This window comes from Struthio camelus, chromosome 3 (genome assembly GCF_040807025.1).
Source record: "Struthio camelus isolate bStrCam1 chromosome 3, bStrCam1.hap1, whole genome shotgun sequence".
In the NCBI taxonomy this organism is placed as follows: Eukaryota; Metazoa; Chordata; class Aves; order Struthioniformes; family Struthionidae; genus Struthio; species Struthio camelus.
In genome coordinates, this window is record NC_090944.1 from 34,362,929 (window position 1) to 34,387,179 (window position 24,251).

At 39.9% G+C, this 24,251-nt stretch overlaps 2 protein-coding genes across 10 annotated transcripts in view; one reads left to right on the forward strand and one right to left on the reverse strand.

Annotated features, from left to right (window-relative positions):
• CILK1 (ciliogenesis associated kinase 1) overlaps positions 1-2,220 on the reverse strand; it is a 25,374-nt gene extending 23,154 nt beyond the window's left edge. For 3 of the 9 annotated variants that reach the window (XM_068937352.1, XM_009687013.2, XM_068937354.1), the window contains exon 1: positions 1,547-1,925. The gene's annotated coding sequence lies outside the window, so the exon portion shown is untranslated. Of the gene's footprint in view, positions 1-63; positions 352-694; positions 1,203-1,546; positions 1,926-2,131 lie in introns of those variants that run through there. The other 6 variants (XM_068937351.1, XM_009687014.2, XM_068937355.1 and 3 more) reach the window with 4 other exon arrangements.
• Positions 2,152-22,347, forward strand: FBXO9 (F-box protein 9). The gene is made up of 13 exons (XM_068937357.1): positions 2,152-2,358; positions 6,489-6,566; positions 7,563-7,721; positions 9,168-9,225; positions 12,122-12,221; positions 14,427-14,557; positions 15,430-15,544; positions 16,193-16,311; positions 16,600-16,690; positions 17,649-17,744; positions 18,454-18,547; positions 19,412-19,566; positions 20,956-22,347. The coding sequence occupies exons 1-13, from the start codon at positions 2,356-2,358 to the stop codon at positions 21,062-21,064; spliced, it is 1,308 nt and encodes a 435-aa protein (XP_068793458.1). The 5' UTR covers positions 2,152-2,355; the 3' UTR covers positions 21,065-22,347.
• Positions 22,348-24,251: the final 1,904 nt, after the last annotated feature.

Below are 24,251 nucleotides of genomic sequence, written 5' to 3' on the forward strand. Positions count from 1 at the left end.
CAATACAGAAACACTAGTTTAAATTGTTAACGAGTGGCAAATACGCGTTTGTTTTAGCGTTACCGCTCAGGCCTCCATCCTCCAGGAGCTTCCGCTGCATAGTACTGCTCACAGGCTCTCATCTTTCTACCGCTGTAAAGAAGGCCTGACCCTTCCTCTCCCGAGGACCAAAAGCTCTCGCTGGCCCTAATAAGGTCAAATTAACTAATGGGGGGGGCGAAAAGGGGAGGGAGAGGCAGAAAGAAAGGAAACGAGGAAGAAAAAAATTCAGCCCCAAGTAATTAATCATCACATCCCACAGTAATAATAACCCCAAGTCTTAGTTTCTTTTCACACTTCCTTTTCATCTGGGTTTTAACAGTAAAACAAAAAGATACTTCCCAGGGCTTTACAAGGCAGAGTGAGCTGGTCTTTATAACTCAGGAGCATGCCACAGCTCCTCCTCTTGGGCAATATTTTATGTCAGTGAAAATATACACTTATTTAAAAAGACAGTCATTCACTTAAAAACGTTTGATGGAGCTCCAAAAAGGCTTGGATGTCTGGATCCCCCAGATCTAAACAGAGGCTGGTCTTTGGAACATTTACATTTGTTAAACAAAAAAGAGAACCCATACCATTAAGAGTTAAATTCCCCACTACAGACAGGCGTGCCTAACTCTCAGTGAAGCCAGCTGGAGCAGCACATACTTACGCGAAAGAGAATTCAGCTGTAAGTCATCCCTATTACATATTACATGCATATACATATATTTACAGCCAGCCTGATGACAGTTATAGCACTCTGTTTTTCTGTCGTTAAAGGCACAGCTTCTTCATTTCCAAAAAGAAGAGAGAAACATCCAGGCACGGGAAAGGCCTAATAGCTTTGATTCTGACCCCAAACAAGAAGAACCATTAGAGATGTCCAGCTGTAGAAGCGCTCACGGTCACCTCATCTCAAAATCTCTGCCACGCTACTCTCATCCCCACTGTTCATCGCCGTTGCTCCAGAGCACACACTGCAGGAGCCTGCCCGGACCCAGGCGCCTGCCGGCCCTCCAGTCCCGCTCTTCCCTGAGTCACCCCTTCCGTCACTTCCAGCCACTCCACAAGGGAGCTCACAGCCCAGCCCAGCCCCCTCCTTTTGCTACTAAAAATATTTAGGGTCGTAGCTATGGATAAGGGGGTTAACTATAGAATGGTGTACACACAGACTCTGTGTCTGTTTTTTTTTTTTCCTCTCCCTGAAGAAAGATTATAATTCAAATTAAGGACAAAAAATTATTTCAGCCCTATTTACAAAACCTTAGAAGGTATACACAGAGCACGTAATAAATCTCTTCAGGCATTGCTGAACTGCATGGGCAGAGGACACAGGACCACGAGATCCACTCGACTTCTGCAAAGCTGTTACACGCACAGCCACAGCACTGTCCGCTCCTTTGTTACCCTGCTCTCCGTTCATCTGTAGTAGCAGCCCTGGCCTGATCATAATTACACGGGGAACTTCTACACCAACACCAAACCACAGCTCCTGCTAGCGTAGGGCTGAGGGGGTACTTACACTTTTTAAAGAAAGGGTCTCTGAGTATGTTTGCTGAACAGGCAGGGCCGCTTCAAAGCGCCTGCCCACCCCGTAGCTGTGCGCACGCTTGTCCGTTTTTGCGGGCACGGGGGCGAGGCCTGCAGCCCCGCAACGCCGTCAGGCCGCCGCCACCGCCTCTGCCGGGCCGCGCCGGGCCGGGCCTGCCCTTGGAAATGGCGCTGTGGCGCCTGCCGCGGCGCAGTAAACACGGTTACTCCTTACTCCGTGCCCGGCAGCCTTCAGAGGGTTTTACTACGCGCCGCAGGCGCACGAACCGAGACGGGCGGTACGGGCCCGCTCACCGCCCAGGCGGGACTACGCTTCCCAGCGGGCACTGCTCCTCCGCCGGGTTTGACTGGCCTGGAAAGGCGCTGCTGCCCAGCACGCGCCGCTTCAGGACTGGGCGGCGCTGTGGCACGAAGACTACATTCCCCAGCAGGCAATGCGCCACGCTGCTTCCAGCGGGAGACCGGCCGCGAGGGCGTGGTGTGTACTGGGAGGAGTAGTTCGCGCGGCCGGCGCGCTGCGCCTCAGAGCGGCCCGTGCGTCAGGCGGCGCTCTGACCTCGCCGGGTTTGTCTGGTCGCGTGTCTCCGCTGCTCCTGGTCCGCCTGCCCCTCACTCGCCGGGAAGATGGCTGCCGTACGCCGGGCCCGCAGTTTCTCCCGCTGCGTGGTTCGCTTCTCCGACCGAGAACTCTGCTAATTCCCCCCCCGCGGGGAGGACGCACGGACCGAGCGGGGGGCAGAGGTCCCCGGGACGGCGCAGCGCCGCCCGAGCGCTGGCAGCATGGTGAGCGCCGGCCGGGCCCTGCCGCCGCGGGGGGCGGGGGTGGGGCGGCGGCAGCGGCCCGGGCTGAGGTGCGGGCGGGGGCGGGGAGCGGCGGGCGGCCCGGCCCCCGCCCCGCCCCGCCCCGCCCCGCCCCGCCCCGCCGCGGCGCTCCGGGCAGCGGTGGGGGGCTGAGGGGGTGGGGGCGGCGGGGCGGGAGGAGCCGGCCCCCCCAGGCCGCACCGCCCCGCCCCGCCTCGGCCGTCCCGCCGCTGCCGGCCGCACCGGGGGGCGCCCGTGTGTCAGGTGCCGCGATCCCGCCCGGCACACTGCGTCGCGAGGAGAGCGGCCGCCTCCGCCGAAGGAGTTCTGGCTGATGAATGGTCTAGGACCCATCTGGGGGCCCTGAGGAACGCGAATCGTTGTGTCTTTGCAGCTGAGCGCGTCCAGCCTTTCTCTGTCCTCCCCGTCGAAAACAGATGTCATAATGTTACTTGGCAGTTTAAAGGGCTCTGCGGGCCAGGCACTCAGTTAAGTCAGACACGCTAACAAATAATCAGGAGTATTGTTTGGTTCAGTACTGCTTCTCTACCTATTATATTTCCAAAAAAAAAAAAAAAAAGTATCCATGATGACAACTGGAACCTTCAAAGTTAACCCTGTTATGTCATTCAGGAGCTCTTAAAACTCCTTGCCACAGTGACTAAAACTTTTGTTGAACAGAGTATTGCTTCTACCACACTGACAGAAAGTCGAGTTATTTCCACTTTTCTTACAAGTCCAAGAAGAACATTAGCCACCCATCAGTACCGTCCTTGCTTATCCTTCAGTTCTCTAGAGCCTGCGAATATTGTCCTTGCTTATCCTTCAGTTCTCTACAGCTCGCGTGTTCAGCTGGTGACAGTCACCTTGGAGCTGCTTCTGATCTTAGCCTTGTTCTGTTGGAACAAAGATCTGAAATTAAACTCAAGTGGCCAAGTTCTTTAGTAACTCATTGTTTGTTGTACTGTGAGGAATGCAGCATGCTTACCACGTGGTAAATAGTTAAAACTGAGCTGTGAAAACAAACTAGCTTTGCATTGGACAAATAATCTCAAGCTTTCCAGACAAATCGGAATCAAAATGGCCCAGCTGACTTCTTTTTACAGGTCAGAGTCTAACTCAGATGTTTGCTGTTTCCATTTTGCCATCTTGCAGCTTGATTTTCTACCTCTTTTTTCATAGAAGAATTTGCACTGATTAATATATACTACAAAAGTCTAGCTTAAATTTCCAAGCAGAATGAAATTACTGATGTGTATAATAGCTGACTTGGAGGAAGGCCAATAGCATAAGGATGAACAGGTTGTAGTGATTACAATACAATATTCTGTAACCTTCAGGAACTGTAACTACGATTTAAATTTTGTCCGAATGTGAAGGAGAAATCCACTTCTATAAATTACAACCCACTTTGGATTTAGTCTCCTGAGCTGTCTGCTCGTGATGATGGCTAGTACTTCAGTACTACCTCTGTGCTTACTCAGTTGTCCAAGCAAAACCATAGGGTTTCTGCAGATCAGATAAATAGCAAACAGATTATTAACAGAGATCAGTTTTCCAGTCCAGTTAGTTGTGCGGCAGCAATGTGAAAGGACTGCTTTACTCGTAAATCTAGAGGGTTAGATAGTCACTTTTGCTGCTACTGGTGCCAGAAGAAAAGTTTTTGATTTGAGTGACTTCAGATCCCACGTGCAGTCATGGAAGAGGTAACAATGAAAATCAAAACTTCAGTTACAATCAACTTTGTGATGCTTTTTGACAGCTTTTAGACTGGGACCAGGTCTTCACAGAGTGGTGTAATTTTTACTTGGATTGAGGGGACAATTAAGTTTTAAAAGACATTGAATGACATTTTGGAAGCAGTTGGTCCAGACCGTGACCATTTGTGACTCAGGAATGAAGGAGAAGTAGGGCAGTCGACACAGAGACAAGGGGAAGAAATCAAGGCTCTGGATTAGGTTACTGAAACAGTAAGGCTTTAAACACGAGGGTTCAGGCAGCTTCACAAGCTTCTAAATAATTAAAATTCTAAATCTTACCACTACTTTGCTCTAAAATAGTTTATTCACAGACTTAATGGATTAAGAGTTTTAATGGGTGTGCCCTTATGTCCAGGAAGATAGTATGTTGATTTGGTCTAGCGACGACTTCACTAGTCCCTGCATTTTGCAGATAAAACTAGGCTTTCTCTGCCCAGACCAAGAGCTGACTGGACATCAGCCCAGGTGCAAACCAGAAGCTGTGTATCTGTGCGCTCTGCTCAGGCAGAGGTAGGCCTTATTTGTGTGAGCAGGGTGTTGTAATAACGCACTTAGAAGGCATGTGCTTCAGAACTAGCTTGTTCCTTGGCTATCTCTGTTTGTCCAGCGTAGAGGTAATCGCTGGATGCTAAAATACTGTGGTGATAGGACTACTGTAACTCATACGGCATTAATTGCCTGGAATCAAATCCTGGAATCAAAAACTGTGTGAGTCTTTTCATTAAAATACATTTCTAAGTTTTTTACTTCTAGTTCAGGCTTAACTCTTCTAGCACTTTGGAATGCTTCAACTTAACCTGGTTCCTCCACTGAGGAAATTTAAAAGTACAGCCTTAAAAACAGAGTGCAGAAACAGATGCAGTTTCTGTTTACTATAACGAACCTACACTGTCTGCATTATGAATTGTAAAAGATAATGTACTTGGACATCAATGAAAAGACGTTTACAAAGGACAAGCCAGTCCAATAAGGTTGTGATAGCTTGGGGAGCCAGAAACAAGGGCTACCTACAGCAGGACTCCAGGGAGATGTCTGTCACCAAGACAAGCAGGTTAGGCGTTGCCTTCCCGTCAGGTTTGCCAGTGTTCTGTAGTTTGATCATGAACTTGCAGATGTTATAAAATGCTGTACATTTTCTGAATACAAGTGCAAGAATGCTCTAATTTCTGCACTTCCATTATGCAGGAGACTATAGCTTTATTTAGGAGAACTTAGAAGGTTCTGCCTGGTGAGTGTGCACAATGTAACTTGAAGTCACTGGGTGCTATATACAATAGGAAAGAGCAGGAAACAAGTTCTATAAGTATTCCTGGTAATCTTCTTCATGACACGTTTGCCTTCTTAATCTTACTTTGCATTATGTTTTTGCAGAACTATAAATGTGAATTTAATAGGGAATGATAGAAAAGCTGGGATGCTTCAGCTACAGGAAGAACTAGAAGTGTCTTAGTCTGTGTTAAGTGTTTTTTTTTTTTTTTCTGGCTTCTTGCCACTGTCCTCCTTGTCACTTGTCACTGATACTCAAAACAAATTTTCCTCTATTTTCATATATATTCCATACAACTTTAGTATTCTTTACAATGAGGAATCTCCCTCTGAAGCAGGATAAGGGGGCTTGGGGTTTTTTTTTGTCGTCGTTGTTTTTAAAAGTTCTGTTCTTAAACTAGGTGTCTTAATTTCCATGCAGCGCCCTGCTAAGTTGAGTTAAAGGTCTTACTGTTGAACCAGTCTCACAGCAGTATTGTAAATAAAACCAGCTGTCAAGCTTTCATGGTGGCTTTTTTTTTAAACACTTAAGATTTCTTCATTATAGTTTCCTGTTTTTAAGTTTGCTCATATTTTTGCCCATAATTTTCATGAAGTAGCTATTATTGCTCAAAGTACTAGTCTTTTTGTGCTTTCTTAAATATTACAGGAGTCGGAACTACTGGTTAGCTTTCCAGTGAAAAGACAATGATTCTTTTTTAATATCTAATATGGAGCACACTATGGTTTAATACTGAAATTTTGATTCTGTGCTTTGACTTAGGCCCTGAGGTTTTTTATTTAGGTATTTTGGCAGCGTACTGATGCATGTAAATCTGTAAGTCACACATAACTAGTCAGTGTTGAAATGGTATGACTGAAATGCGAAAAACAACTTCACTAACTTAATAAAATAGTGTAAGAAACATCAATTGTTTTAATATTTTTATCGTTAATTAAGATTGATCAGTAGGGTAGATGGGTAGTCTCGGGAAAGGGGGAGCGCGCTTAAATTTTTATACTGACTGTCTGTGAGACTTGGGCTTTGTGGAAGTGTTGCAGGGATATGTGACGACTCTGCAATCATGTCTGACTGCTCTCTACTAGGCAGAAGCTGAAGAAGATTGTCACTCTGATCTGGTAAGAACTGATGACAATGAAAGACCTGGTGAAGCAAATCTTCAGGTATGTCTAGTGTTTTATTACAAACATAGTACTGTATGCTCTACTACTTATGCTCATTTAGTTACCATACGTATGCTGAATTGACAAATACTTATTTTTGTTTGCCTCTCCAAAAATGAAGCAGGTAAATTGTGGATTGTGTTCCAGGCATCAAATTCAATGTTCTGTTAAGTGTACAGATAAAGAGAAAGTCTATGGCAGATTTGGAATTTCTCTGAAGAGCTGTAAAAGTCAGACAGCAGTTTCTGTGTGGATCAAACTCAGGTGTAAATTGTCACTTTCTTCTGGAGCAGAAAGCTGGTTAAAGCAGTCTGATACAAATGCGTGTTTCCTTATGATACTAGTTTTCTGTGTAGTTGCTCTCCAGAAGTCTTGATTGTAAGAGACATTTAGAGTGTCACTTCAGAGATGCTGAAAAAAATGCCTGGCAAGAATTATAGGTTGTCTTGTTTCACAGAGCATAGTGCCTTCCTTTTAGAAGAGGAGGGAATGTGAGGCCTACTTTGTATATAGTATAGATGACAAACTTGATTATGATAACCCTTAGTGTGCTTATATATACAAAAAGGTAGCTTTTCTAACTTTTAATTTCAGCAGCTAGCTGACTTCCTGCTTAAGATAGCTCTAAGTAAACAAGAAGTACAAAAACAATTCCCAGAAAGAATGATTTTCTAGGGAGTCTTAGGTGGTACCATAGTATGAGCAACCATTTCTTGCAACATTCCATTTTTTATTCTGTGGTTAACAGCCCAGATAAAAGCATTTACCTTATTCAGTGACATTGGACAAATACTTGTGCAGGGATTCTTTTTTTTTTTTTTAATTTACTTTAAAACAATTGCTGATTGTCTGAGTCTAAACTCACTGAAGCCATCCAAGACTTGGAAGTGTAAAGCATAATTTGAAACTCTTAACGTTTTTTGTTCTTTATAATCTCTACTCAGAAAACGTACTGCCTGAATGTGACACTAAGTCAGAATTAATTGGATTTTTTAGGCAGAGCTCCAGATGTTCAGAGCTCAGTGGATGTTTGAACTTGCCCCAGGTATGAGTTCTAGTGGGTTGGAAACTCTGCCATGCAGATCATCATCAAGAGGACCTGGAGTAAAGTCTGCAGATACCAAAGGGAAACAGGAGCTAGCAAAAGAGGAAAAGGTATGAAAAATTAATTGACAGATTTTTTTCCCCCTCATAGTATATTGCAAGCTGTACCAGAAGTTACGGCTGGATTAAATCCAAAGAAGCCAGAGTGGCGATTAAGCCATTGTCCACACATTAATATCTTCCTGATTTTTGGCTAGTTTCTATGCTTGGCTTTGCCTCGTGTTCCCAGTCTGTTTTCTGAAAGGTTGTAGGTAAGGAGTGAGCAGCCTTTCCAAGGGATTTTGCTAGTTTGGGTAAATCACCAGTTTCAACATGTTAGTAGAAATTCAGGCAGAGGGAGGGGGAGCCTAGTGAATAGGCTGAAAATCAGTGGGATGCAGGAGCTGAAGCGTCCTGCCTCAAGATGGCTTGGTTTATAGGCCAGTAGTGATTATCGCGTGTACCATATGAGCTATAGTTTGCTGAGCCTTGCTGAAGACCTTTGCTACAGAGCAGTGAGACAGCGTTGCCATTCGTTAAGTGAGTGTTGCACATTAAGAGGTCAAATTAGGTCAGCTGATCAGATATCCGCATGTTTTTGTGCGTGTGTTAGAGAGAGCTGAAACTGAGAATGGCTGGGTTAATCACTTGTCCCTTCTAATCAAGTAATAGAAAAAATTGTGACATCAGTTTGAAAGATGTGAATACCTATCTGCCATTCCTCCTTTCATTTTTGTGCTTTCTCACATCAGTATGGGGAGGGAGAGGATGAGGAAGAATAAGACTATGATCATATAGTCTCCTTCTCATTCAGTGAACGAGGCTGAAGATAGCACAAATGTTGAAGTTGTGGTTTTCTTCTGCTTAGGGTACCTCCTTTGACTTGGAGTTTGCCTGTGACATGCTTTCTGAAAGTTTCTCAGATGAATGAAGTGCATATCCTCCTCCTGAATTTTTCAGTACTGCTTTGATAATCACTGTCTTTTGTAAAATTTCCTAAGAGAAGGCTTAGGACAGACCTCTTTTTTTGTTTTGGGGGTTTTTTTTTGTTCCTTTCCATCTCCCCAGTTCTTTCTGAAGTGGCTATGTTATGTTTTTGCAAAGCTGTAAGGTTTTTCAAAGCATTTTCATATCTGCAAGTCCAACTGCTGTTAAGTTTTAAATCCCTTCAGGAGTCTGACCCCTTTAATTTATATAATCCTGTGAAAGAGATTCATAATGGGACTACTGTGATCCGGTATTAGAATTTTGGTAACTCTTTACAACGCCAACATAACGCCATGATTCTGGCTGGTGCAACTTCTTAAAATTACTGAAAAGACACGCTGTTTGGTGATTGGGAAATTCAGTTATGGCTTGTAGCACCTGAATTTGTCTTCTCATTTTATTTATGGCATTGTTTTACTCATCTCTTTCATAGAACTATTTGTCATCTTGCTTACCGTATTTTAAGTTAACTGACTTTGCATAGGTATTTGTAAGGAATATAAGAAATGTTCTGTGTAATTTGTTGTACAGGCAAAAGAGCTATTCCTGAAGGCAGTGGAGCAAGAACAAAATGGGGCCCTTTATGAAGGTAATATGGAAGTCTACACTGAGCACCTTTAGTACAGAGGAATCTAACACTCTTTCATTTATGTACAAGATATTATAAATAGTTTTTCCTTGCTGTGCGGGAAAAATACTGCTGTATGATGCCAGTGACCTTAAACTGAAGGCTAATAGTAAATTGAGACCTAGACTATGTGAATAAGAAAACAAACCTGTTGTAAAAGGAACCATCATATCACAGTTCTAAGGTTAGGTGAAGCATGGTTAATTCAAGGAAAGTATTTCTAACTTCCAGACAAAAAATAGTGAAGGTATTTTGAAATCTAGCACTCTTCGCACTAGGTTCAATTTACTCAAGTACTAGATTGCCTCTAGTTAACTGGCTAATACTTGTTTCCGTTGTTTGACTTTGAATAGAGCTAATTAACCCATCAAATGTTTTTTGATATATGGCATGTTAGGAGAGCTTCTTTAAGATTTCCTAAAGTGAAAGCTTAAATCTGGTAGTCTCACTTTGTGAGGTTTGCCATAAATATTTAAGATGCTTAGCCTGCTTGTCTTCTTGTTATCTCCACCAGCAAGAATGGATATTCAAAATTTTCTTCCTCATTCTTCCCTTTCAGAATATGTAGCATAAGATACCTATCCTAACTTGAAGTCCTGTAAGTCAAGTAGTGGAAATATTAAGTAATAACTAGGGAACCAATTAGTACGTTGAGTTTACCATTTCTTTCATTTAAAAAGGTGGAACACAGAACGTAACAGTGGTCGAGCAAGATGGTAGGTATGGCCACCTTGGTTAAAGTGCAAGTACCAAGTATGGCAAGATAAAGAGATGGAAATGGAAAAGGGGGTGTACTCATTTCTGAACTCAGCCACCTGTTGGGCAGAAAATTTCTGCTCCACTATGGGAACTTTCTTCACGTTGTTAGGGAATTCTGCTTGTTGTTCCAGATCTCAAATCAGCTGAGAGAGTTATGAGTTCCCAGGAGGTAGAAAGCTAGTTAGTGCTTCAGTTTTCAACTTACTACGTGTTTTTACAGGGCAAAATTACTTTAGACAGAAGTATTTTTTTGTGTTAGAGGTATTGTTAAATACAAAGTTTTTAAAAAAAGAAAGGCCTTAGAACTGAATGCAGTCTACCGTTTAGGACATTATGCAGTAGATTGTGAAAGTTTGTTCATACCAACAGTGTACAAGTAAATTTTTACAAAAAAAGCGGGAAAAGCAGACTGGAAAGCAGACTGAGCGTTGTGTGTGTGAAGTGAAACAGATAACTTCGTGTGCTTCAATGTAGTCCTTGTATGTTACATGCAGCAGCGGAGAAGTAACACCTATCAGAGGTTTTCATGCCCAGGGGCATCCTAGGCATCTGGAGTGCATAGTGAATCCATTCTTTCTGAGCTGAATTTGCTTTGAAGGTTAAAGAAACAAAAATAAACTGTTCCTACTCATACATCCATATGAGTCCTTAGAGACAACATCCTACACCAGACATAGATAAATTGCTCAGTGTGTGTCGGGCCATCTGTTTTTAGACTGTGCTTTTATCTGCTGACCTGGCCCAGTTCGCCAGAATCCAAATGACATTTTGGCTTGCTTCTGCAACCTGCTGATACCCGAAGTTTGTGAGACAGTTATGTGAAGCAGCCTGTTCATGTTTAAGGGCAGTGCAGGCCTAGCTGCTAGATTAATTGCTAAAATTGAGACTGATCTGTTCAGCTGGGGTTGCTGGTGTTCCTCATCCTCACCAGCCAAAGAATACGACTTGTCAGCCACCAGCACTGACATATACTCAAGGAAGTAGGAACACTTACTCACCCTCTTCTTCTGCTTCTCAGATCCGTTAAATAGATCAAATTCTGAGCTCAAACTCATTGTCGTGTTTGTTTTGTTTTGTTTTTGAAGGCCCAAACTGGGGGAGAATTGCCCTCTGCTCTTTTTACGCTCACAGGAGAATATAGAGAGGTACATGAATACATACATATACGATACAAGTATTTAAAATGAGTCTGCATACCTTGAACAGATCCACAGAGTCAACTTAGAAGAAAGTTATTCTGCGGCTTAAGTAACATTTCTCTCCCAGAGGGTGTTTTTCCTGCGTTTCCCCCCCCCCCCCCCCCCCCCCCCACTGCTTGGTTTTCATAGCATCTTTGGAGTATTAAAGGTAGAAGTACTTTCTCTGACTGCTGGAAGAAGAAAACCTGTCAGTTTTCCCTCGCAGTTGCTTGCTATACAGCTTTTTGAAAAGGCTGCTCTCCTCCAGTCAGGTTTCTCATACTCAGTGTCTGAGTGGCTTGTTCTTGTACTTTCTGTAGCTCCTATGGTTTTGCCACAGGAAAATTTGTTCACTTTCTATCTGTTGTTGATGTTTAAAAGAACAGCAACAGGTTTTCTGCTCTCTTGCACTTGTATAATGTTAGGTATGTTTGAAAGATTGTCTGTATTGTGTACTGGAGATTTAAGGTATTCCGACATTATCTAGCAAACTCTTTTCCACGTTCCTTGCAGTTATTTATGACTACAGTGCCTAAAATCTTAATGCTTTTTTGGAAAAACTTTGTAAGTATTGAGCAACAAATAAAACCTGGACTTTCTAACTTTATACTGTAAACCTTTCTATTCCGTAACTGAAGTTTTAGTGATTAAGTTACATCTGTAAAAGCTGATATAAATCTGAGGGGGGGGGGGGTTAATTTTGAAAATGTTTAATTTGCCTTTCTTTTGTACTGAATTTAAACCTTTATTCTAATCAGTAAAGATTGTTAACAAGATTTACTAGGCAGAGGTATTTTCTACCTTTTTAGTGCTTTTCGCAAGCCAGAATGCTATAGCTGGTCATCCCTCTGGAAAAAGCTTTGCTTTCATAAGCTAGTATAGACATCAGACATGTTTAAATATTAAACCTTTGTTTTCAGCCATCAAGTTTTATCGTCTAGCCATGCAGCTTGTACCTGACATAGAATTTAAGATCACCTATACGCGTTCCCCAGATGGTGATGGAGTTGGAAAGAGGTGGTAAGTAGGAAAGATTTACCAGTTAAGAGCACAGAAGTACTGAAACCTGAAATTTTGTTTCTAGTGCACGTGAATGCTATATTGTGATACACAGTTGTAAGTCTCTGAACGTTTGGAAAGCTTCTCTAATTTAATTTGAATAGAATGCTTCATAGAAAGTTACACAGCTGCTCTGATGGTCAGGGAAAACATTTCTGTGCTGTAGTTTAAAGGAGGTAAAAGACTTATTTGGAGCCAGTTAAATTTAAGTAGAAAAATTAAAATAGTTACGTGGTTATTTAATAAAATGCATCAGCCACGTTACTACTTTTGACTTCTGATTTTCAGATTTATGAATTATATGTTATAGGAACATCTACATAATTGTATTAGTTAAAAAAATCAGTTACTGAAAGTTTTGCAATACTGAAATAAGTATAGTAATTAAGCAAGGCAATATACTGCAGTTACTGTGCTAACGCAGCCAAATGGGAACAGTCACAGTAAGCAGAACAATAAAATTAGAAGTTTATACATTGTAATCTGAGTAGTTTACTCCTTCATCATTACAAACATTGGAATACCTGTAGCTTTTACACACCAAATAAGTAGCGGTTTACAGTGGACCTGACTTGGGCCAAAGCTTCTGATGCAGCTCAGATAGTGTTAGGAAGACAAGCTTATGAAACTGAGCTTCCAAATCTGCTGCTCACTGGTAGCATGCATAGGTGCTGATAGCTACAAGAAATTAGAGTTTTAAAACGGAAAATAAAGAAGGAAAGTACTCATGTGATATTACTCAGTCTCGTTGCCCAAAGGCAGTACAGTTTCAGTGCAGTCTGTGGTTCAATGTAAAAGACAGTGAGATGAAATAAGTGCTTTATTTACACTTGTTACTTTAGTATTTGAATGCATTGCTGGCGTGATATTTTTACTGTACATTTATGCTCTAGGAAAGATACTGGGTTGCAGAGTACAGTCACATACAATTCTTGATATTCTTAGCATGATTTTCTCACTTGGTCTTTAAGCTACTCTTTCCATCTGTCACTTGGTGTATGAATTTTCATGCAGGTGTTTTAAAAATGTTGCTGTCTCATCCCCAGCACCGCGTGACAGTGAGGGCAGACTAGCCGGTACTCTTAATTGTTTAAAAGCAGTATTGGTAGTGGTGTGCCTTTCAAGAGACACTAGTGGTGGTGTTTTTGCTTTCTGAATTAGTGTTGTAGACATTTTTCATACTGTCTTTGTGAGAAAAAACAAATTATGCACAAGTTACAATATACCTGTATGTACTGGCCGTCTCATTGATCGGAGTAAGGGAAGTTATGTTCTGTGTAACATCTTAAAATGGTTTTAGTTGTGACAGACAACATAATTGTCTTCCCTGTATAATATTTTAAAACTTGCTGGTAGGTCTGTTAGTTGCTTAAGGGACTTTATACTATGAGCTCCTCCTATTAAGCTTGTGTAGAGTAAAACTGAATAATACGAAGACTTACTTGAAGATCTGCTAGCAACTTTCTGTCGCAAAGCAGTTAAGGAAAGTGTTTTGTGATGAGATTAAGGAGAGTTGTGTAGTTTTTCTTTTTTGCATGCGCTTGTTAAGTTGTATGCAGTAATATGATCTCGTTAATTCAGATTTTTTTGAAAGCAGTAATATTCTCTTACCACCTAGTAAGTTTACCACCAAGTCTTACCACCTTGAAGTTTACTGAGCAGTAGTAGATGACTTTCGTTTTGCCATCTAGTTCACTATCCTAAAATTTTGAAATCTGCTGATTTACAGAATGTGTAAAAAATCTTTTTGTAAAAGACAAAATGTTTGGGGAAGAAAAACACTAAAGGTGTTCCCTGAATTCCCTGAATAAAGCAGGAGTTAAAAAAAAAAATAGAAATCTCTAGTTGTTTTCAGTATCTTAAACTGTGGTAGGAATGGCAAAAATATTATGTCACTAAAAATAGTGAACCCCTAAATCCAGAGAGAAACTGCTTAGATTGGAATTAAATGGAGAAATATATACTGTCAGATGTGTCCCAGCAAAATCTAAATGGACTGGATAGAACGGTTCAGGTTGTTTTATTATATGATAAAGTGAAATTGCTTTAAAAAGAAACAAGGAAATTGTATTGAACGAAGAGAAGAGAGCAGATTGAAGCCTACATAAGAACTCTATGGGTATGTTTTGTCCAATATCAAGGTGTTGACATTCCCCCTTTATATAGTGTTGAGGATAATGAAGATGATGGCAAGATGGCTGATCTTTTGACGGATTTCCAGCAGCAGTTAACTCTTCAGGAATCTTCAGTTAAACTTTGTCAGCCTGAGCTTGATGTCAGCCAGACCCATATCTCAGGTAGGAGTTAAGGTCAGAAGAGGAATTTTTAGAGATGTTTCACTCCGGCTTTATTAAAACATGTATCTTCTTGATTCTAAAGCTCTCTCTGAAGAATCTGTATGCAGTATCTCTTTATAGTACATATAGTATACATCTAACTCTCTGTAGTTAGACGTAAAGAAAAAAGACCGCCAGCTAGCTAGCTAAACAGATCTTTTTTTCCATACAAAAAGTATGAAAAAAATGATTTTGCCTAAATCCCACAAGCTCCTCCGTGCCGTACTTCTTACGAGTAGCACCTTTCAGGATTAGAGTCACACTTTAAAATAGCAACATCTGGAAACAGACCTACTGAGGTAAGTATGTTCTAGTTTTTCTTCCACTAACTGTTTGAAAAAATGAATTTTTTTTTTATTTGCACGTATTTATTACAATTTTTAAGTGTAAATAAGTGTTCTGTGAGGAGAATGCATTTTTGTATTTCCTATTATTTTTTATCTGATTCTGTATTGGAGTAGTGTTACACATCAGGTTAGTTTGAACAAATTGTTACCTTATAGACACTGCGTATATGCAGTGTACACCTGGAATTTTTGGTGCAACTTCTAGGTCAGCTAAGAGAACTGAAGTCCCTACAGTTTTGTATATTTGTAGTCTAAAATTATGTTTTTAGAATTTCTTACCATAATGCAGTTTGAACTCTTGATTTTTGTTCTTTCCTTATATGACTTTTTTGTAATATGTAGTAATTTTTTTATGAAAGATAAGTTTCTTTGGTGTGTTCCCTGGTATCTGACTAAGATGTACAAAAGCAGAATTTCTTGTGGAAATACAGATAAGTTACTGATTTACATGTTACTGTCTAACATGGAATTCTTTTCTGTTTGCAGTGTTGCCTATGGAAGTACTAATGTACATTTTCCGATGGGTGGTTTCCAGTGACTTGGACTTAAGATCATTAGAGCAATTATCTCTTGTTTGTCGAGGATTTTACATTTGTGCCAGGTATTACAGAAAAGCTATCTAGAGTGAAGTTTCTGCTCTAAGGAAAGAGAAAAGAGCTTTTTTCAGCTAAAAGCATGATTTATAATAAACAATATAGAGAGGCTGATCCATGGTGCAAAACTACCTGTATTGGAAAGATTTTCTTTTGGTTTTAGGCTGCTAAATCTCTCATGTGGGACTACATTCCTACATCCTACTTTTATTCCCATGACAATTTGCGTGTATGTTCCTCACGGTGACGACCAGCTTTTGAATGTGCCACTGACTGGTATGTTAGAGAGATGACTTAACCGTATTAAAAAAATGCTCCTGGACCTTATTTGAAAATCAGAGTTGCAGGGTCTCCAAAATAGCGTGTCTGCTGTGTTGTCCTCATCGTATGGTCATGTGCCTCGCTGCCACAATGTTGTTGCTCTGTACTTAGCTGAAACTGCGTTGTCTTATATTTCACTGAGAGGAGGAAATAACTTGAAAATTCTCAAGGATCAAGTACACTATTAGTGATTTAAGTTGCGAGTTACTCACGTTCAAGAGAATTTCTTTCAGTTGCATCCAACACAAATATTGGAGTGTGTTACTTCGATACAAATACTAAGCAAGGTTTGCAGGAAAGTTACGGGTTTTGCTTTTTTTTCTTATTTCCATTAGAGATCCTGAAATCTGGCATCAAGTCTGTTTGAAAGTATGGGGCAGGAGCTGCAATAAACTTGTTCCATATTCCTCTTGGAGGGAAATGTTTTTGGAAAGGCCTCGTGTTCGATTTGATGGTAAGGTGTACTCTCGGAAACAGATTTTTCATACTGCATGTAGCTGTTACAGAAACAGTCAGTCAGGTTTAGTGTTTATGACGTTGTTATACGTAATCTGAATTCATTTGGGCTTCTGCAGCTGTAGAATATCTGTGTAGGCCAGAGGAGGGTGCAAGGGACAAAAATAAAAGCTTTCTTGTATTAAAGTAACAAAGTAAACTGAAAAGTTTGGGATTTTTATTTTTAATCTTATACATTTTATGTATTTAAATTTTCTTCATCTGTTTATTTCTTCCTATCCTGTAGGTGTATATATCAGCAAGACAACATACATACGTCAAGGAGAACAGTCTCTTGATGGTTTCTATAGGGCATGGCACCAAGTGGAATATTACAGGTAGAACTGTAGTACAATGAGTGAGTGATATGTTTCTCTCTCTAAGTACTGCTCATTGAAATCCAGCCCTTGATATCACAAGCATTATTCATTCTGTAAAACTAGAGTGGAATTATTATTGTGTGTAAAGCTATGTATATATTTTTGAGAGTAGGTCTTAAGGAATGGAAGGTGTTATAATCGCTAGAGATGGGCTCAGAAACACATTTCCTCCTCAGTTATACCTTTCCATGTGGATAAAACATAAATAGTAATAGTGGTAACACTCATCCACGGATTTTTTTTCTCCTTCCCCAAAGCACTTTACATTTCTGATATAATAATTGTTTTCAGCGATGGGAAAAAAATGATTACACAAGAACTGTCTTTTAACTTACTCGTAACCAGCTGTAAGTAATCTAAAGGCTGGGATCTCTCAAGTGGCTCTAAATGCTTTGCCATTTGTTGCTGCAACCTGCATTTCTTGCTGTTCTTCATCCTGCTATTCACAAAGTGCATTGTTCCATTCTGTTAATAGAAACCGTTGACTCTTATGGCTACATATATAGTCTTACATACGTTAAGACGGTATCTGAATATTGTAAAAATCGATCGGATTCCAGAACCTGAAAGAAGTCCATATGGCATTGTCTGTTCTGTACTAATAGTGTAATTAAGACTTTATTTTGTTTGTCTCAGTTGATGCTGGGAATGGAGAAACTTATTTGAGGTCAGTTTTGATTCCTGGGTAGCGTTCCTGCTTTGATTAAAGTTGACAGAACTCCTGAATTTCTGCCGTATTTCCTAACTCTGCATTAGCTTGATCTTTTAATCTTTAAAACTCCTTTGATTTCTGATCTTTTTGTGCTTTACTATGTGTAAATAAATCTGTGTTCAAATTCTGAACTTCGTTACCTGTGATGATTCCAAAAAAATGACACTTTCTCTATGTATATATTGTGTAATTATATTTCTGCAGGTATTTGAGATTCTTTCCAGATGGCCAAGTTATGATGCTCACAACTCCTGAAGATCCTCAATCTATTGTTCCTCGCTTACGGACTAAAAATACAAGGTTATTGAAATGAAATATCTGGTTGTACAGTTTTTTTCTCTTGCTTTTACTTAGCAATTTCTATTTACCTTTGCCTAGGCTTCTATATCTGGGCTTAGCAAAAACAAAAGTAAAAATGTTATTTTTATTTAAGGTCCTGGTGTTGTAATTAGGTTTCTTTTACAGGTTCTGTGCTAGGACAATGTCTAGGAAGACTTTTAAAGAAAGTAGATGGAAGAACGCATGCTATTACCTGTTGTGGTTTTAAAATGCTTTGAAAAATATTATTTCATTATTAACTACTTTCTTATACTTCCTCATCTGTATGAAGGAAAGTGAAGTTTTCGCTGGGACCTTAACTAAACTATTGCTTGCTTTCTTTTTGATGTTTGCACAGGCTTCTTAAAAATCTTGTAGAAAATTATTTGCAACCTCTGAACAGGTTTGAGCTCTTCATTAGAAATCTGAAAATATTTAGCAGTAGAGTAGAGAGAACTAATTCCTCTTTACCGTGCTATGTGGGACAATTATAAAAGCAACCTTCCAAAAAGTTTTCATAATTTCTTACCATCAGTCAGTCCAGTACTCTACCAAATGCAAATAACAGTTAGTTTCCTTGAGTAGGATATGTGGTCTTCCTTTCATTACTCTTATTTGGACTATAACTACATGACTTTTGTGGGACAGAGAATTTGGTTTTGTCCTTGACACTGTCCTCTTAACCTTCCAGAACGGATGCAATCTTGCTTGGCCATTATCGCCTTTCCCAGGAAACGGACAATCAAACCAAAGTATTTGCTGTAATAATGAAGAAAAAGGAAGAGGTAGGTAGTACCAAAATAGAATAGAGAAAAATAGTTTAAGGAGAAAGGATTTTTAAACTCTACAGTCTGAAAAAAATCTTAATTAAGGCACCTGGAGATTTGCATTACACCAGAGGATTAAAAATAAATTTCATGTTTAAAATATAATATGCACAAATTAATTTAAAAATAAATACATGAATAAGCATGGCAATTTATCTTACCATTTTTTTTCCAAACCTGTAATAGTTTGTATTGAGACAGATAAATATTGGGTTCACACCTGAGCAACAGTTCTTCCCCTTAGGCTTGATTGTTATGCATGGTGATAGGCTTTAGGCTATTTGTTTAAGGCTTTAGTCCTCTAAATGTGAAAAGCAATACATATTCCCTCCTGGGAAGATAATGGGAACGCTAGAATTAACGAAAATGAGACAGGAGTGGGGAGGGACAGGTGAAGAGGTCTTTATCTGAGGTCACCTTTTGACTGTGTGCAGTTATGTTACACAGTGTTAAATAAAACTCAAGTCAGCAGTATTCATGGATTGAACTCTGAATAATTTGGTCAACTGACTTTGCTCAAGAAATTTTCTGATTAACCAGGTGTCTGTCAAGAGAAAATAGTTACAAGCGTTATGTTACTTTACAGTGAGTTAGCATGGTGTGGGTGGTGTCCTCCACCCACACCTTACTTTCTGTGAAAACTTCTTTCATAATTAACATCTAAATGGATGTGTTTCAAGCAAAATAAGTTTCACTTATTTTTAAAGATTGTCCTGTATGAGAGTTTAACCATCTGCCCTCACAGTTTTATCTAAGCCTCAGGATAAACAGTTGAACAATGTGTTCTTTGTAGGTCACAAAACTTCTATTTTCTTTGTACAGAAACCAATTGACTACCACAAATACAGGTACTTCCGCCGTGTTCCTGTGCAAGAAACAGATCACAGTTTTCATGTAGGACTACAGTTGTGCTCCAGTGGGCGCCAGAGATTCAACAAACTTGTTTGGATACATCATTCTTGTCACATAACTTACAAGTAAGTAAATAAACAGAGAATAAGATTGAAGAAGAATAACTGATTATAGAAACATGGGCAGCATTAATTTGTCCAGTTCTAAGTTGAAGAAGAATGTAAAAAGTGCAAAACTTGCAAGGCTTTAAAAAGTACCTTGAAAAAATAGCTGGTTCTGATTTGATATGTTGTATTTAACTTTTACTTTAAGAAATTCCAAGATTTCAGTAATTTTTGCTAATGGTATGGAAACTATCATTAGTAGAACTGCAACATTTTAGCTATTTAAGGGATTTATGAACAGCGTTTGAATGATTTCAGGACTGAATCAGGGCTGAATGACTTCAATGTGGTGCTAGTAAAGAGGCGCGGAAGACAGGTATTCATTAAGGCCTGTTTCTTTCCCTCTGTAAAAGTGCAAGCAAGAAATGCTGTAGAGAGAGACCATTATGTGAGGGTCTCTGCATCCATTTTTTGTAGAACTGTAGTGCTTGCAAACTGTATGGCCCAACAGTGCAAAATACTGTGAGCAGCTGTTCTCATCACAAACCCAGGAAGAGCCACGGCTCTTGTTTTTACTCCTGGCACTCTATTTTAAACTACTGCAGGCTGGCCGTCCAGATGTATGACATAGGCATTTAGGGTGGATTTAGGCCTTGTCTTCTAGTCGTCTTAACCTCCATATTCAGTCTCCTTATAGGGACAAAGCTCAGATATTGAGCTATAAGTGTATAAAATCTATGAATCTACTGGCAGTTTAGCGTATAGGTAGCTTTCATAAGCAGAAGACTGTAAGTTTTATAAAAACAAATATTTTCATACCTAATTTATGAAGAAGTTGTGGCAATATCAAAGATTCTTTACAGCATGAAGTTTCTGCCCTAGTCAGGTTAGTCAGGTTACTTAACCTCTGAGTACAGCGTGTCCTTTAGAAACTAGAATAAAGGTGAGCGGAAAACTTGGCTGAGAGGATGTGTGCTTTTTGTTGCTGATGTCCAGAAATGCCTGCGGGGACAGTGTTAGTCTTGCAAACATGAGGACAGTTCATAGCTGTCATTCTGTACTCTGAAGTCCATGATTCTAACTGAAACAAACGGAAGGAGATTTTTTACTTTAATATGGTGACTTGAGCAGTATTCTGTGCTGTTCCAATTCTTGGAGCTAACAATAGGAATTGAAGGCAGAAAGTGGTTTCTTTGTTATTAAAATACAAGTGTATTCTATATAGTGTAATCTAGCCAACATTCAAATGCTTTCAGAATGAAGCGATACGAAAGATGCTTATTTAGCTTTTGTTCCAACTGTCGTTTAGTGTACGCATTTTACTGTGGAATGTGATTATATAATTGAAGGATTTAAACGGCAATTTATGTCTGATTTAACTTTTATTATTTTATTATCTATTCTTTGTAGGTCAACTGGTGAAACAGCAGTTACTACTTTTGACATTGACAAGATGTACACGCCTTTGTTCTTTGCACGAGTGAAGAGTTTTACTGCATTTTCAGAAAAGCCACTCTAAGAAACACCTTTTCCTCTCACAACTCTTGCATGAATAAAAGGTTGCAGCAAATGAGCACTTAAGTTATAAATTTGTATATATTTGGAATGTTTTAAAATTCAGGGGATTTTTTGGGAAGGCCGTATGTTCTGTTTGATTAGGGATGGCTGGAGATCAAGCTTATGAGTATTAAACATCTTTACTTTGCGACAAGACTTTGATAACAAAGTTTTTATTTTTTTTTTTAAAACAGATTTTATAAATCAGTCTGCCTAAAATGCGAGTCTTCATCTGCCTGGACACCTTAATGGTTTGTCCAGAAGCAGTTGTTATAGGAAAATCTCATTGTCCATGGGACAGTGTGCGCATGCTCTCTGGTGAAGGCTTGAAATGTGAAGGGGAGAAAAATTGTCTTATATCTGTTAAACTGTGTGACATATGAGAACTTCAAATAAATGTTTTCTTTAAATTAAACTTATTTTGTTTGCCTTTAAGATCTGGCATTATGTCAACATCAACCTTAAGGAAAGCAATCGAGGGCAAGCAAACATGAAGTATAGAATTTAACCTCAAAGGTACATCACCACCAACACAGTGATGTCAGTTGGTCATAAATGTAATTTGATCTTGATACAAGTTCAGTGGAGCCTGCCACCTTGATGGGATGGGCCTGAAGGAGAGTGGGATTTGGGGAGTGAGCTGTTCTCTTGTATGTAGGAGCAATTAGCAGGGTTCATGGCTCTGCTTGGGAAGTGTCACAGTGGTCATGGTGAAATGCTGGAGTGTGCATGGGTTGTGCACCGGCCAGGCCTGACTGCACAAGAGGAGGGCTCACTTGAACGTGTTTGTAATGTGCTACAACCCTTCATCTAACCTTGCTACAGATGCTGTAAATCCATTGGGCATTTGTTATACTAAGATAAATTTTGAGGCTGCTGTAGATGTTCACATGCTGCGTACTGCTAATCATGAGATGTACCTTGAGGTTCAGTGCAGGTACTGTATGTATGCTGCTTCTCCTGCATATATCGCTTGGGGGTGTAGTGCAGACGCTGTAATGCCGCTTACAATATATGTATCTCGGATCCTGAAAGAACTGAAGCTTTCTAGTGTAATGTTTTTTTTAAAGCCATTTTGCATAATTTTCCTTTGAACATCTCATTTCAAAATACTGACCTGGACTTGAGGACTAAAGTGTGAAAGAGCTGTTGAGAGAACTATACGTGTTCCGTAATTTATAAAGTGTATCTTTGCAAGGAGCTACACGACTGAAAACATCAATAAATCATGATTTTGAACACACAGTCCCTTGCAATTTCTTATTTTGCCAAGAAATCATTCCTTTCATACAGTAAAACATGATTACTTAAGAGTTACCATACATAAACTATTGGCAAGGTTGGTAGGTAGAATTAATGTCATAATGACTTCTTATTTTATTACTTACAGGATGTCTATGAAAAGTAGAGATGCTTTCAGGCACATTAAGTTCTGGATATGGATGTGTATGCCTGGAACTTCCTGCCTTTTCTAGCTAGTTTCGTAAGAATCTACCTACAACCCTCTCTGTTTTATGTCCTTAAGACTACAGGGCTGCAGTTGCACTATGAGGATATTAGGATCGTATTCTCATGACTGAAGGGGGGAAAAGTTGCTTAGAGTGTCAACTTCATGTTTTGAAGATAACTAATGAAATATTGCTGAGTGTGTAAATGGAAAAAGATGTTAGTAACCTGCACTTATGTTGAGGGTGATGATTAAAGATCTGATTCTACCTGGTGAGAAATGTCAAAAGTTGATTTCTGTGACAAGAATCATAAAAAGATACCGATTATATGTTATTAGATGCAATTTTGTCCTTCAGTAACCAAGCTGGATATTGTAAAAATCTCTCTTCAATTCAAAGCCCTTTTCATACCAAGAAACACCTGCATTATCTGAGCTTTTGTTTTTTCCTGCCCTGGCCATGTGTTTGAAGTATATTGCGGGAACAATGGGAAAGCTAGCCGATGTCCCCTTATAAATTAAGGTGTAGATTCAAGAAAAGTTTCAGGCACTGTTTACTTTAAGATTATACTCAAGATTCCTTCATCAAGAAAACTATGTGAGCTTTCTATCAAACTGAGCTATGACTAGCATGCTTCCTCCCAAACATTTAGCAATATGAGAAAGCCCGGCTAGTTTGCCTTTTAAAATAGTTTATCATCAGCAAAGGCACATATATGCACACATTCACATATATGCATATTGACACGCATCTATTAAAATACTTCTTTAAGCAAAGAAAGGAGTGACTTTTCCTTCATTCAGTCTAGCAGTTTTAATGGCCCAGGGCTTTAATGGCTAAAGGCTCTGTGTTCTTACCATTCAGTTTTATCGTCCTTTTACTTAGCATATAAAGACACTTGTCAGTATAACCAGTATACTGCTGGGAAATTGTCCTTTACTAATTATATCAGTAACTTGAATGAAAGAATCGGGTGTACACCTACTCAGTCCTTTTCCCAAGAGTTTGTGTGAATTAGGACAAGATGTGAGAAAGTCGATCATAAATGGAAGGAGGGCTACAATGGGTGATAAATTAGTAGTTCCTGTCACTATTTTTATGCACTGGATTAAAGTCAGCTCCCTTTTGTACTCTTGGAGGAGGTCTTTGCTTCCTGGCATTCTCCCCATAGAAATACTTCCTGATTAAAAAAAAAAAAAGGGGGGGGGGGAGGGCAGAATATATATGTATTTAGATAGCGTTCTGGAGCTCTTCCTACTGGCAAAAGTGCAGCCTTGGCCAGGTGTCTTAATCCAAGTGACTTCTGCAATACATCAGAATATAGAGGCTAAACCTACAGTTAGATGCCAGTGCATTTTCGCCCTTTCTTCAGCAGAAATCAGAGAATAAACCAGAATGGAATATTGTCACAGCACTGGGCCCCGGCCCCCATTTTACAGTCAACATTCTTCAAATAATAAGCAAACTTTATGGAGAGAAGCATGTTCAGTTGATCAACTGTTAGGCTAATTTGAGTCAGTCAAATAATAAGATCTCTTCAATAAGAAGTTAGCACCAGTTAAACGCGTGTATGTAATGCTGGCCTGCATGTGAAGGCAGGCAGTAGAGAGAGAGTGATTTAATGCTGTGAGCAAAGGACCAGCTCCGGACACTCTGACTGCTGAACTGAGCTCCTGATTCACTCCATAACTTTGGGCCAAG

Bases quoted from the DNA above. Each gene is read 5' to 3' on its own strand.
- FBXO9 (XM_068937357.1), top strand. The intron at 7,722-9,167 runs GTATGAAAAATT...TTTGTTGTACAG, and splicing joins AGCTAGCAAAAGAGGAAAAG to GCAAAAGAGCTATTCCTGAA. The intron at 16,691-17,648 runs GTAGAACTGTAG...ATATTTCTGCAG, and splicing joins CACCAAGTGGAATATTACAG to GTATTTGAGATTCTTTCCAG.